At 42.7% G+C, this 12,460-nt stretch overlaps 1 protein-coding gene across 1 annotated transcript in view; it reads right to left on the bottom strand.

The window, feature by feature from the left end:
• Positions 1 to 460: 460 nt before the first annotated feature.
• The window catches only part of DTL (denticleless E3 ubiquitin protein ligase homolog), a 29,547-nt gene continuing 17,547 nt past the window's right edge, over positions 461 to 12,460 (bottom strand). The window contains exons 12-15 of the mRNA XM_081903954.1: positions 10,042 to 10,131; positions 8,195 to 8,330; positions 2,414 to 3,210; positions 461 to 1,054 (exon numbers count right to left, since the gene is read on the bottom strand). Of these exons, the coding sequence (XP_081760080.1) occupies positions 986 to 1,054; positions 2,414 to 3,210; positions 8,195 to 8,330; positions 10,042 to 10,131 (1,092 nt within the window). The 3' untranslated portion in view covers positions 461 to 985. The remainder of the gene's footprint in view (positions 1,055 to 2,413; positions 3,211 to 8,194; positions 8,331 to 10,041; positions 10,132 to 12,460) is intronic.

Below are 12,460 nucleotides of genomic sequence, written 5' to 3'. Positions count from 1 at the left end.
AACTATTTCAGTCTTTGACCCCAATTTGGACATCTGTAACAAATGAATTTCTCTTGCATCTAACTGGGACTCAGGGGTTTTTGCTAATTCATCCTAGTAACTTTCTTACGGGACATGACTCTGAGCTCAGGTTCCTGAAGTTATTTTTGAGATGTCCACTCCATGTATTTTGTAAATATCTTAGAGGCTGCTGTTGTGCAACCAAGCAATCTATAAATTTTGTTAAAAGAAAATAAAAACAGAGGGTTGAGAAAAGAAGTGAGTCTTTCGCATGTCAGGGTGTTAGGCTTTCTGCCTCACTTCTCTGAACTACGGTGACAATAATGCTCTCACTTAGGAATTCCTTCAAATGACGCTTCAAGGCATGGGTGAAGTATTTCCCCCAGTACTGTATTAAATGTTTTTCCCTCCTCCCATTCATATGAACTCCATTAGAAAAGAAGGAAAAAGTAGCCACGGGTGTTAAGAAACTTTGCATTCATATAAAACAAGTCACATTTACACTGTTGCAAAAATGGAAGAATGAGCAGCACAAAATATATTTATTTCAATGGGAGTCAGAGGCTCAGCTAAATATCTAATTTTACCATTAAAGGCAGGGCGCTAATGTTGTACTTGAAACCTCCTTCCATTGAAAGCAGTATGCCAGACATGGCAAAACATATTTCCAACAAAGAAATACAAAGGATTTGAGAAAAAGGTTGTTAGAAACATTACAATTAAAAACACACACTACAGTTTATATTTTAAAATCTATCTGTTCCTATACATTAACTGAGCAGATATCCCCCCTTAGTTGGTGTATTAACTAATTAAATGCAATAAATGGATAACAGATTTTATAATTTTTTTAAAAAAATGAATCAGGAAGTTAATTTTATTAAGGTCCAAAGACAACAGTGTCTTTCATTGGGTGGTACAAATCCACTCACAGTAATATCAAGTATGCTACAACTTTACAGAAAGTCTAGAAGAATGCTACTCGTCAGTTTTTCTGCAATTTTCGCTCAAAGTATGTGCAAATCTTCCTCATGGGAACCAAAGTAGCTACGCCCTGTGAGGGGAAAAGAAATACAGAGTTATTTATCAGGTCAGACACACTTATACACATTGGATATGTATTTTCTTTTTGAAAATGTTATCCTCTCTAGAGACATTCTAGTTCAGAAATTCAAATCCTAATAATGAACTTCCTCAGGATCCTCATGTAGCCAAAACAACACCATTAATGCTGAGGTGCCAGCAGTCTCTGGGGAACCCCAAGGTTTGCAAAAGTACCAAAAGGGACCTTATTTTAGAATACTTTTGTCGCATTCCTCTCCCCACCACAAAGTTCTCCAACTGGCACAATATGGTTGTCCCCCCACTGCAGACAACATAGTTGTGCATGGATGTGAACCTAGATGCTATCAAGCATCATGTCAAGTCTTACACCTTACTGGCTCTTGAGAAGACAACAAACCGCAGAATGCAAGCCTTGCAGTCCATAAGTATCAAATTGATGCTGCTGACCAAGGGCAGAACTCCCTTCTTCTCTCAAGGAAAGGGCAGCCCTGAGTTACCCACTCATCATCTGAGTGAGGTAGTGTTATTCTCACTGCAACTCTCAGAGTGCAGGATCTGCACTATGAAGTACCACTGCCTTCCAGAAAACATAATCAGAGAAATTAAGCAAGGTGAAGCAAGAGAGCCCCAATTCTGTCCTGGTCTCCAAAATGGCAAATACGTTTCCCATAACCCCAAAGCAAAGTGTCCTTCCTATCACGGAATGGAATGCAGCAGTCCTGTTATAAATGTTTCCATCCCCATTACACAGCTAAGCTCCACTTCCTTGTATCTATTGCTGCAGCTTTGCCTGCTGTGACAGAGCAGGAAAAGAAACTCAGATAACAATGGATGATTTGCTTCCCGGTGCTGTTTCCCGCTGTCAGCAACAACCCTCATCAAAGCCTTTAAAATGGGATTGAAGGGAAGGCAGAAAACACTTAAAAATGCTCAAGCCACTCTGAGCAATAGAAAAAGGGTGGGGTAAACATTCACATAAATGGGCTGCCCTACTTCATCTGTGCCTGGTATGTCCTAGTAAAAGGTAAAGGGATCCCTGACTATTAGGTACAGTCGTGACCTACTCTGGGGTTGTGGCGCTCATCTCGCTTTATTGGCCGAGGGAGCCGGCGTACAGCTTCCAGGTCGTGTGGCCAGCATGACTAAGCCGGTTCTGGCGAACCAGAGCAGCGCCAAAATTTTTTGAAAGGGGGAAACCTCCAAAAATAGCATAAATTAAACATTGGGAGTGGCATGTAACAAGTGGAGTATCTGAGGGACTGCAGGGTCTCCTCAGGCACCACACACTGGAACCCCCAGAAATAAACTCAAACATCAAAGATGCGGTAGCCACGTTTAATGTACTTACAGGCCCTGGTGACACAATTCCTGTCCCAGATTCCTGTCGCCTCGTGCTCAGATTCCGCAATGGCTGGGAGCTGCAGCCAGACCCATTTGGACAAGTAGGCTTGTTATTCCGTAGCTTGTCCCCTAAAGCAGACAGCCAGTTTCTTTTGTCTGGAGAACCGTTCTCCTTGTCAGCCATTTTCCCACAAGGGGCCTTGAGAGGAAGTGAAAGGTTTGAGAAGATTGCAGGGGAACAAGGATTTCCAGGTGGGGAAGGCCCTTCCAGGCTTTCAGTGGCCTGAGCTTGACCACTGAGGGTCAGGCAGCCTTCCCCTTCTAAGTCTGTTTCCAAAGTGTCCTGCTGCGGCCTGGATTTTTTAGGCACCGGGTGAAGATCAGTCACGCAGTTGCAGGTTCTTAGGCACTTGGTAGGTCCTTCCTTGCTGGAGTCTAGCCTCCTCTTGGCTCGCACCTCAAACCTCAGACGTGGTGATTCAGAAGTGGCGAGGACCTGAGAAATCTCTGCCATGGCTTTCACATGGGAAGATACATTTGGAGTCTTGGTAACCCACTGCCGTATGGACATAACTGAAGCAGGAGCTGGTTTGGGCACTGTATCTGTAGCGGTTTCCTTCTGCCTTGTTGGAATGTAGGCCGATGTGGCTGGAGGTTTGACCGATGACGATGTTGCTGTGCTGGAGGGAAGAGGAAGATCTCCAGTGTAAGCTGGAGCGCACGCTGCAGGCTGCGGCGAAGAAATAGGGGGGCTGCCCGTCAGAGAGGCTTTAGCAGGAGTTCCCTGGCTGCTGCTTTGAGTTCCTGAAGGTAAAACACAAAGCCCAGATGAGGACAAAGAATTCCAAGTGTGAAGAAAGCAAGGGCACAATCAGGACATACTAGCATTCCACATAGTCAAAGGGTCTCTCATTGCAAACTTCTGAGGATTGCAGCCTAAAATTATGGATGTGCGTGCAAGTAAAACAAACACTGAAGCAAGACTCATCTTCTTGAAGGATTCAAATACTTGTACGGCGCCCTGCCTCCCAGCTTATAGCTCTGAAGTGAGAGGGAAGAAGAGCTTGCTCTATATTGCAGTCAGTTTAATAGTCTCTGCACAGCTGCAGCTTTTGCCAATCACTAGCTGGTGCAAGTTTTATTCAAATAAAATAGTACCTGGTTAAGGCAACAGTGAATCGGAGTGCAAATAACTATTGTGTGCACATAGCACATGTTTGGTGTTCGAAAAGCCAAAGTATGTAGGAAGCCTGCTTATATCTGCATGATCCTTGCACTTCCTTTTCCATTCCTGAGCTGAATAAAGAATAAGGTATCACATTTTTTTCCTAACAAGAGCCAACTTTTTGACTGTAAATATCCAGCACGGACATCACTTGCAGTTTTCAAGCTGGGAGATTTAACAACTACTTCTGTATCAATAGGAAGTTGTTTTTTTAAAAGTAGGTTTCCTAAGAGGACAATGACGTATGCATGTGTACACGAGATACACACAGCACGAAAGAACTGGCACATACCCTCCTATTGTTCTGCAAGTTTCCTGCGAGTGAATTCTATGTTGGCAAAACAATCCCTTTCTTCCATTTCTCTGGGTTGAAAGAAGCCATTTGTGAAGGTGAAAAGCAGTATCTGGGATACCCTCTCTTGTGGGTCTGGCATAGGGGTTCTTACATACCTTTTGGGTTTGTTAGGGGTTTTTTTTAAGACAAACTCATGGGATTTGGGATAGAATTGAAAAACTTCTGGTCCCCAAGATCAAGATATTAGGTCTGGTGCCAATAACTTGCTACACAGCTGCAGACCCATACAAAATTGCTTTAGTACATCAATTGGACCTTCACAAATTGTAGTGGTTATTAATAGTTTGAAGTTCTAGCTCATTTACTTGTAAAACTAAGCTGAACAGAAAGGCAAGGACTGCAAAGCTTCTCGATTCAGACAGAAACAGCAGCAACTGCAATTGTTCAAGGCAAATCCCTACAAGCTCCCTGCTCTTTTGCACAAGCCACACTTCCAATTTGCTATTCAGAACCTAGGGCATGCTAATGTCCTCTTTTATCCTCTCCACTAATGCCCCCTTTTCCTGCAAATAACATGTAAGGAAGAAGAACACTGTCCTGAATAATTTGCCACACTATTTCTATTTGCTCTGAATGGACTGTAGGGCAGGAAAAGTCAAGTCATAATTTAGTGGCCTGGACTGAATGCATATCCTTCCTGTTACCTCCACAGAGTAGGGATCTGTCTTGCACTCACCCTGTTAAGTGCCAAGCACACTGACAACAGTACAATAAATAGCGTAAACCTGCCTGGTAATTCTGTTCACAGTAGGATTTCTGGATTTGAGATTACAGTTTAGCAACTATGATTGTATCTGCCACTGGAGTCCCATGGATAGGCAGGATACAACCCAAGGAGGTGCTTAGGGCTGTGGACAAAGCCCAGGAGTACTGATTTTACTCAGGAAACTTTTGGGGTGGGGATGGAGGTTGTATAAACCTTAGCTCTGAACCACTAGTTCAGCACTACATAACTAGAATTCCTCTTAATCCAAATATTTGTATGCCCTACCCAGAGGATTTAGATAAAGATGGTTTTATTATTATTTATACAAGCCAGGTTGAACCAGGAAACTCCATTTGTTTACATTCCTTGTGCTGCATTGTCCTAGAACAGTAATAGACACATGCACACCCCTTCCCAAACATAGCTTGGCCAGGTAAATAAGCTTTAAAGATAAGTGTAAACATACAGCTGCTGCCATGATTGCATCTCACAGCTTCCCAGAATTTGATGGCTTCCAGATGTTGGACTCAAATTCCCATCAATCCCAGCCAGCATGGCCAACGATTAGGACAATGTGAGTTCAGCAACATCTGGAGGGCCACAGGGTCCCCACCACTGCTGTGAAGAACAGCACTGCCATGAAGAATAGGAGCTCTTTAACTTTTAACCATTTCATTAGTCTTGTAATGCGGTGGTTCCCAATTAGCTAAGTACTACAGACTCCCTGTTTTTTCAAAAGCCAAGCCATTGACCCCCTACTTTTGAAAAAGTTGATATCTCTTGGTAGTTTTTGTTATGTGAATTGTGCTACCATACCCTCCAACATGTTCCAGCACAAAACCGGGCTGTACTCCTGCATGAGTCATGTGACCCACACAAGAGCATAGTACCCCAAAATGAGATGTCCCGGACAGCTGGTGGTTATGTGCTACAGAACCCCTGGGAGGATTACACAGATCCCCAATTGGGAACCACTGCTGTAAGACATTTGCTCCCAGCAGGGCATCTTTCCCACAATTCAGCAATGCATGCATGCTTATTTATTTATTTAACTTTACTTTTTCATTGAACAAAAACCAAACACTACTTTTCCTTCAGAGCGGGTACCTCTTTCAGGATTTTTATTTATTTATGAGTTGCTAAGAGGACTCTAGCCAGCTTCTTCTGTTTCCTGTCTGTAGATATCATCAATCTTTTTAGCAACTGGGAAAACTACTCCAAAAGCTTTTATTTTTATGTGGTGGAATAGAGGGGAAGAGCTCTCCCTGCCCTCTAGGTAGGAATACAACACAAAAGCAGCCCAGCTGGATTAGACAAAATGTCCACCTAGCCTGGCATTGTTTTGCTCAGATATAGGTCCAAAGAAGACTTCACAGGGCATGAGCATGAGGGTTCCACACACCCCCATCCCTATTTATGTTCCCAGCATCTGACATTCCGAGGTATATTGCTTCCAGACATCAGGCTCCATTAAGGCTTATGGTTAATAGCCATGGCCAAAGCTCCTCCATGTATTACTCCAGCCCATTTTAAAGTCCTCTAATCTAGTGGTCATTATGTTTTGAGGCAGTGAATTACATCACGGTAATCATGCATTTCTAGTCTCCTGAGCCTAGAGCCCATCAATTTCATTAGCTGATCTTGGAGATCTCATTTTATGGAGGCAGAAACTTTTCTCCTTATTGACTCATTCCATTCCTCATTATGCACATGCAGCTTCCAGGTTGCCTCCGCCACTCCAAACGCTACCCTTTCCTCAAAGAAAAGGTGCCTCATCCCTTTGGCAATCTGGGCTGCCCCTTTTTCAGTGATATCCACAGAGCGAGCATGCATGTGATAGGTGCACTTCACTCTACAGTATGCAGTTGAATTTCTGGTATTTTTGTTTATTGACATCTATTATACAATTCTTATGGAATTAGGGTGTGTGGCTATCTTAGCCACAAGATGGTTGCTAAGTCACTCCTTGGGATGAAAAGCTCTCTAACTACATATTGGGAACAGAGAAAGAATGATCCGAACACCATGAAGAGATCAGCAGCATAGGATGCTGCAACTAGATCTGAACTGAAGGAAGGAGAATGTCTTGGCACATCTCAAGAGACCTGAACTTTTGCTTTTGTTTCAGTTTACTGACTTTACTTTCTTTGCTTAAAATAGACTGTGTGTGAATGGACTGTATGCTTGTACCTGTAATTGTATGGTTGCAAATGAGGCTATGGAGAACATATTATGAGAGAGGCTTTATGCCTCAAGCAGAAAGACAGCCTGTTTCCCTATTACTGTGAAATCCCAGGGCAGGGAGCATGATCCAGAGAGTATTGTTGTTTTAAACTGTACCATAGGATCAGTCTATCACCAATAATAAATGTTGTGCTAGCAAGTGGTCTATGCCATTGTCTTATGCCTTAGCGCGTAGGTGTGAATAGTGTGATTCAATCACAATCCACTGAAACAGTTTTACCATGTTGGTGGTTCTTTTTCTTCTTTGTTATTGAGTTGTGGGAAGAAAAGGATAGGGGGAAGAGTGTTTCCATGGGTATGCTTCAGCAATTGTGAAGTGACAGATTACTGAATTTTCCACATGATCACAAAACAATAAAACTGTATTTTTTGGAAGAAGATTAAATAATCCAGAACCAATTGTTTGTGGGATAACATACTTAATTAAACATCTATAATTAAAACATGAAGGGGTTAAAACCATAAGACTAAGCTGTCGTGTAATGTTTAGCTTGCCTTGGGAGGGCCTAGTCAGGCATGGCCAAATTTGGCTCTCCAGCTATTTTGGGACTTCAGTTCCCATCTTCCCTGACCACTGGCCCTGTTAGCTAGGTGGGAAGGAAGGCTGCCTGATTATGACTGGTGAGCTTCAGTAATTGTCTCAAGTGGGCCCTGGGAGCACAATGTCTGAGAACCTCTGGACTATGCAATACAACCAATTGTAAATTTTCTTTATTTGCATAATTCACAGAAAATCCTTAAAAGATAAATAAGAAAAATTATCCTTGATTTCAGGGCCAACATAATCAGCTTCAGGTGACCAGCTTACTGCATTAACTTGCAGAGCTGTTTGAATGCTTCCACTTCTTACAAATGTGTGGCAAGATTGGGTTTTACCATGCCTTCAAATGCTGTTTTAAGCTGGTAATCACCGAGCGACCATTTTGCCACATGTCTGCAATGCTTTTTGACATTCAACCTGTTACCTTGCATACACACATTCAGATTCTGTGGCAGCTGTATCCTCTCAGCTGCACATCAAACTGATAACCTGAATTAGTCTTATGTACTTTTAATTACTAGTCTTCCATGAGCTATGCAGAGGGGTGGGAAAAAATCATCTTCCGGCTACACAGGTATTTCACACACTGACAAGACATCAGTTTCATATAGCTGTTGCGAAAACTGTTCTCGAACCTAATTTCTGCCATGCCTCTGCTTTATTAAAGAAATTGCCCCCAAGCTACGAATCTACTGTCAGCGTCTCAGAAGTTCTTACCTGTTCCACTTTGTTCTCCCACTTTCTTCTGGCAGGCCCAACCCACCAAGCTGCTTTTGTCTAGACAGTTCTCTTCTTCGGTTCCTCGCTTTAAGCGCCAAATCTTGATGGTGTTGTCGTCTGAACATGTGGAAATCTGCAAAAGAGCACAGGGAGCCGGTTGAGAAATGCCGCACTTCGCTAACAAGTGAAGATGTTGACTTTCTAACAAACAGTGGAAGAGTGGCGAGTTTTGGGGATGGTAAATGTGTCAAAGAAGGGACTTGCAGCTATCCTGCTACATTGAGAACCTCAGGCTCTCTCTTTATTAGCTGAAATTTAAAGGATGTAATGCTATCTCATTTCAGATTAGAGCCTGGTAGAATTATGAGTCAGTAGTATTTTTTTTTACCACCTCTCTTATTAAGCTTAAATCAATAGATTTCTATACCACCTCTTAAATAAATTTCAGAGCTGTTATGGAATTAAAATATAATAAAACATAGCAAGAGGAAAAAAAAGGTATGAAATGGGCCTTTAGGCTATAACATCTGGTTCCAATAATTGCCAAATATGTCTCTATGCTACCAAGATGAGATACTGGCTGTAGTTTTTGCATTTTCTGCTGCTGCTTTTTATAGATTGTTTTATGTTGTTGTTTCATTCTGTAAATCCATAAAAAATATTTTATTGTTTTAACAGTGGTGTTGTTAGCTGTCTTTGACAATCTATTGGAATGGTGAGATATTCAGTTTCAAAACATGTAACTTTGTAAATGATGAAATATTAAAAACCTTATTGGGGAAAGAATTCCACAAAGAGGACTAGCTCTTCAGTTGACAGGATTTTTTAATCCACTCTTTAGCTTACAAATCAAACACACACACAAAACAAACAAAGGAGATAGCCCCTGTCTTTAGGCTTACAATCTTGACAAGACACATCACAAGAGGAAAAGGGATTGGGAGAAATGAAGAACTAAGCAAACACATGTTCCACGTACAAGAACATGTGAGAATAAAAAAAGGGTTTGCCTGGTGCAAAGATAACCTTGCCAGACAAAGCCTTAAAAATAAATAAAATTATTGTTATTAAAAAGTTTCTTAGTTTACAAAAGTATGTGCATTGTCTCTTTTTTCAAGTTGTGTTTTCTACAGATCAATTACATTTGTTGTGAGACATTAGTGTTGTATATAGTAGAAGGCTGGGGAAGAAAAGATGGGGTTGGGGTGGTAAAACTTATATTCTTTTACTTAGTGCATGTGTGAAATTTTATGTCAGAGTCACTTGGGTAGGTTCTCTTTCTATTTGTTTATTGCATTCCTTGGTAGTGAGAGGGATGGGGGGGGGCTAGGGTATGGTAGGTTGTCTTTAGTTGGTTGTAGTGAGATTTTTTTTGCTTGTGTGGGGTGGGGGGTGGGGTGGGGTGGGGGAGGCTAGCCATATTGATTCATATGCTATTGGTGGGTTCTTGTTGTCTTGTTGGGCTGTGTATGTGATAAAGGGGAGTTATACCAAAGTGAAGGCGTACTCTTCTATTTGTCCCCATGTCAGTTTCAGTCTACTGATTAGCTTTTCTAGTAAGGCACATAGTTTGATACCAGTGGCCCATGTATACTCCTGACAGGTCTTTCCAGTGGTCCTTCTGAGCTCCACAAATGGTGCTCTACAACCAAAAAAGGTCCTTTCATCTGCCTCATCTCATAGCGGGAGAAGCAGTTGTAAAGCCAAGGGCTTAAGGCTATCTAGGCAGGAGAAGCTACTTTTGCTTTGAAGCAAATGAAAAGAAATTATATTTAGGCTTTTGTTAGTGGAGTTTGTTCCAAAAGGCAGGTATAAGGAGAGACTTTGAAAACGTGGAAGCAAACCTTAGTGAAGTCAGATGGACACCAGGCAACAGAGGTGACCTCCTGCAAGTGGCCAATGAGCATCGTGGGGGGAAGTTGGGGCTCAGATACCTATAGAAAGGAAGAATTGCAGAGAAAGTCAGAAAAGCGAAGGCTGTGGAGCATCAAAACATCTAGCTGTCAGAAGGACAAACATCAGTCTGGGATATTTTCCAGCCCGGCACTCTCTGAATGTTTTGTACTACAACTCCCATCAGCCCCAGCCAGCACAGCTGGGATTGATGGGAGTTGTAGTACAAAACATGTGGAGGATGCCAGGTTAGCAAAATCTGCTCTGTAATCCACAATTACCAAACAGTGCTGCCTTTCAAACAGCGCAAGTTTAAAAGGAAATTGAGAAACCAGCGGCATGCTGAGGAAATGTGTGTGTGCGCACACACAAAATGTTAAAAGCCATAAAATTCTGCATCTAAAAAAGCTGTACAAATCACGCACATTTGCAAGGCCTTTTTTATTTTGCTCAGTTTGCGCCAATTGTCTCACTTGTAGCAAGGGGCAAAGAATGATGCAAGACACAACCTTCAATTCCCAACCACTGGAAATGTAACTCAGCTGCCACATCAATTCCTGGCTTCAGAGATATCAGCAGCTGTTGGCTGCACACTTTCAAGCATATCTTATGATAGAATCATAGAATTGTAGAGTTGGAAGGGGTCATGAGGGTCATCTAGTCCTACCCCGCCCCCCCCCATGCAGGAATCTTTCACGCAATGTGGGGTTCAAACCCACAACCCTGGGATTAAGAGTCTCATGCTCTACCGACTGAGATATCTTGTCAGCCATAAATCCCATGAGCTTCTTTTAAAAATTATATGTATTCCCCACCCCACAACCTGCTCGGTGTTTTAAGTAACATGATTTAAAAACAAACAAATAAGGTTGTCAGAAGTCTAAATTCTGTACTCAGAATCACCATTCCTGCTTTTTCCTTCCCCATCTTCCCCTAGGACTGATATAGGGGAAACCTGTGGCTTTCCGGATGTTGTTGGACTATAACTCCCTTATCCCCAACCTTTGGCCATTCTGGCAGAGGGTTTGGAGTCCAACAACATCTGGAGTGCCATAACTTCCACATCCTTGCTCTAGAATCACACACACAAACCTGGCACATACAAAACAGGCATCATAAGCCCAGCTCATCAGTGGCGCTTAAAAAATCTCCATTTCTTAACACCTTAGAGTTATATTTTGCAGACAGCCTTGGTACGAATGACGTCTTTAAAAAAAAAAGACAAGCATGTTTAACCCAGGAAAAGTAATAGGGAATAAATTTAAGTGTGCAGGTACGGAAAGCTAGAAATCCATACATATCCTGTATTACATCAGCCAGGGTTGGGGAACCTGCAGTCCTCCAAATATTGCTGGACTCTCAACTCTTATCAGCTCCAACCAACATGAGAAATGCTCAGGGATGATGGGGGAGTTGGAGGCCAGCAATATTTGAAGGATCACAGCTTCTCTGACGCTGGCATACAGCCAAAACTCTGTACTGTACCCTGTCAAGAACCTGCAAAATTAACAGCTATGTATGTGTCACTTAAAGTGCAATCTTTTCCATTCTCAAATAATGCAGAATAGTTTGGAAAGGTCTGTGGTGGCAACAAAGATTATGAGACAGGTGGCGTGGGGAGCAGGGGAGAGTAGAAAGAAGTACTGATTTTTTTTCAGTCACCCTTGCACAGCCTGCTGTAACTCCAAAAAGCTCAGAGCAGCTTACCTCTGGTTCCCTGACAGGCTCATACCCAGAGAGCTTATGGGGACAGATCTGCTTAGCTTCAGCAGCGTAGCATGTGCCTTCAGACTATCCTCTGGCCCATGTAGGGCACAGCACAAAAATCCCCATCACCTCCCAAACACACACAACTTCAGCACTCCTGCTTTTCCGTTTGAGACTCCTTGGTTGATTTACCAGGACACTTTCAAACACTTCTGCAAAGAAGCTATCTGTAAATCAGAATTCTTTTCTTGAAAGGTCAAGGCAACACCCTTCTGCTTCTCATACAGAAACAACCGGTTCTGTTTGACTGCGATGCATTCAGAAATCTTAGTAGGCCTTGTTGCTAGATTTGCTTACTGTGAGTCTAAGGCGACTATGGGGTGTGGCCTTTATCCACTTTCAGGGGGGCTGAGTGCCACAGCCTACCCGGGGCCTCTTCACTTGCCTGGTCCACCTCTTAGCTATGCCATGGCATTTTGACAGGACTAATGTCATGACCAGCAGCTCCTTGTATGCTGTGTGGCAGAGGCGCTAGGGGTGTGTGTGTGTGTGTGTGTGAGAGAGAGAGAGAGAGAGAGAGAGAGGGAGAGAGAGAGAGAGAGAGAGAGAAGGAAGGAAGGAAGGAAGGAAGGAAGGAAGGAAGGAAGGAAGGAAGCAGGCTCC

The sequence above is a fragment of the Podarcis melisellensis genome, assembly GCF_964234715.1.
Source record: "Podarcis melisellensis genome assembly, chromosome: 3".
NCBI classification, from domain to species: Eukaryota; Metazoa; Chordata; class Lepidosauria; order Squamata; family Lacertidae; genus Podarcis; species Podarcis melisellensis.
The sequence above is the reverse complement of the archived record's forward strand: the minus strand, read 5'-3'. Positions and strand labels throughout refer to the sequence as shown.